The 1,856-nt window shown below is 51.0% G+C and overlaps 1 protein-coding gene across 1 annotated transcript; it reads left to right on the top strand.

The window, feature by feature from the left end:
• Positions 1-917: 917 nt before the first annotated feature.
• Positions 918-1,614, top strand: LOC123429791 (zinc finger A20 and AN1 domain-containing stress-associated protein 12-like). The gene has a single exon (XM_045113783.1). It carries the CDS (start codon positions 1,008-1,010, stop codon positions 1,482-1,484), a length of 477 nt encoding a protein of 158 aa, XP_044969718.1. The 5' UTR covers positions 918-1,007; the 3' UTR covers positions 1,485-1,614.
• Positions 1,615-1,856: the final 242 nt, after the last annotated feature.

Raw genomic sequence — 1,856 nt, 5'->3', positions numbered from 1 at the left:
GTTTTGTCACGGCAGATGTCCTCGTGAAAGGACTTAGTACTGGAGCCATCGCACCTTGGTGGCGACTCAAAGGGGTTAAGCGGGAGAGACACGGCGATTTACCCAGGTTCGGCCCCTCGTGAGGAGGTAAAAGACTATGTCCTGCTTTGGTTTGTATTGATGTGGTTTCGATTACAAGGAGGGCGTAACTCGCCAGACCTAGCACTCGATGATTTCTAACCTGCCCTTCCCTCCCCTGGGACTCGCCTTTATATACAAGTCGAACCCCTAGGGTTTACAAGGATACTTTCCTTCCTACAAGTCGTGACCCCTGTGGTCTCTAAGTCGTCATCTTTCGAACCTTGAAGACCTCCCAGAAATCATAAACCGTCACACGACCTTGATCCGGCTAGGACAAGGCCCAAACAACTGTTTGGGTGAATCGCCTAATTGGTAACCCGGCCCAACTAGGGCGGGTCATTCATAGGTAATATCCCCAACACTATGGCTTTCTTCATTGTGGAGTACAAAGCAATTCTATGAAGGTGGACTTTTAAAGTTTAGTCATGGTGATTTGAATACGAGTCACATGGATTTTATTATATTATTAAGTAGAAGATGATATTTGTCGCAACACACTCATAAGTCACATGTGCACCCATAAACCACATGTGTCATGTTTTGGATTACAATGATTAATTGTTAAGCCGTGGCAACGTAAGGGCGTTAAACTAGTCTACATTAAAGTCCTTTTAGGTGATCCGTGATTGGAGTTGCTGTTGATCGATCCGAGTTGGAAAACTGTCTCCGGGTCCGAATTTGGCGATGACACGAACCCAAGTCCAAAGTCTAAACACGACACGTTCTGGTCAGCCACGGCTGACCTTTTTATAAGGGGCAGGATGCCCTCGGGGACTAGTCAAAAGAGAAACCACGCACGAGGACGAGGACAACCAAACCCGAGATTCACATAGGCGAACGCGAAGCGATCGATCGATCCTCTTCTTCGATCAGATCGGTGCCGATAGATGGCGCACGGGGAGGAGCCGTCGACGCAGGCCGCCGCAGCGGCGTGCGCGAAGGGCTGCGGGTTCTACGGGAGCGCGGCGACCAAGAACATGTGCTCCAAGTGCTACCTCGACCACCTCAAGGCCGCCGATACGGCCGCCCCCGCCGTCGAAGGGAAGACGAAGATCAAGGCCGACGTGGCCAACCTCGCCCTCAACCTCAAGACATCGCTGAGCCTGCAGGACTCTGCCTCTGCCGCTGCCGCCGAGGCACCGGCGGCCGAGGCGCCGGCGAAGAAGGCGGGGCCAACCAGGTGCATGGCGTGCAAGAAGAAGGTCGGGCTGCTGGGGTTCGCGTGCCGCTGCGGCGGCACCTTCTGCTCGCTGCACCGCTACGTGGACGGGCACGCGTGTGACTTCGACTACAAGAAGGTCGGCCGTGAGAAGATCTCCCAGCAGAACCCTCTCGTTGCGCCGTCCAAGATCGACAAGATTTGATGGCAGAAGGAGTTTAAAAACTTGCAGAGAGTTTTTCCTAGGGACAGTGTACCAGTGTACATAGTTACTATCTCTCCTCTTTAGATCTTTCCCGTACGCACTAGCTTCTCAAGTTAAAGAGAGTCGATGTTATCTTTCCTGTTCGTAGTCATGTATTCATACAGATTGGTCATTAGTGTAAATACTACCGTCGTGTTATTCGATTAATCCATGTGAATTTGATGTTCTTTTTTTTTTGCATTGCCGTTTTGCAATTACATCTCAGAACCCAGTTTGTATCAGGATCGTCCTGTGCGCCCTGGGAGGTTCCCTGATGGATTACACGTGGTATTCATAATCTCAAAACAGCTATTCTTGTCAAAACACGTGGCA

The sequence above is a fragment of the Hordeum vulgare genome, chromosome 2H (genome assembly GCF_904849725.1).
Source record: "Hordeum vulgare subsp. vulgare chromosome 2H, MorexV3_pseudomolecules_assembly, whole genome shotgun sequence".
NCBI lineage: Eukaryota > Viridiplantae > Streptophyta > Magnoliopsida > Poales > Poaceae > Hordeum > Hordeum vulgare.
The sequence above is the reverse complement of the archived record's forward strand: the minus strand, read 5'-3'. Positions and strand labels throughout refer to the sequence as shown.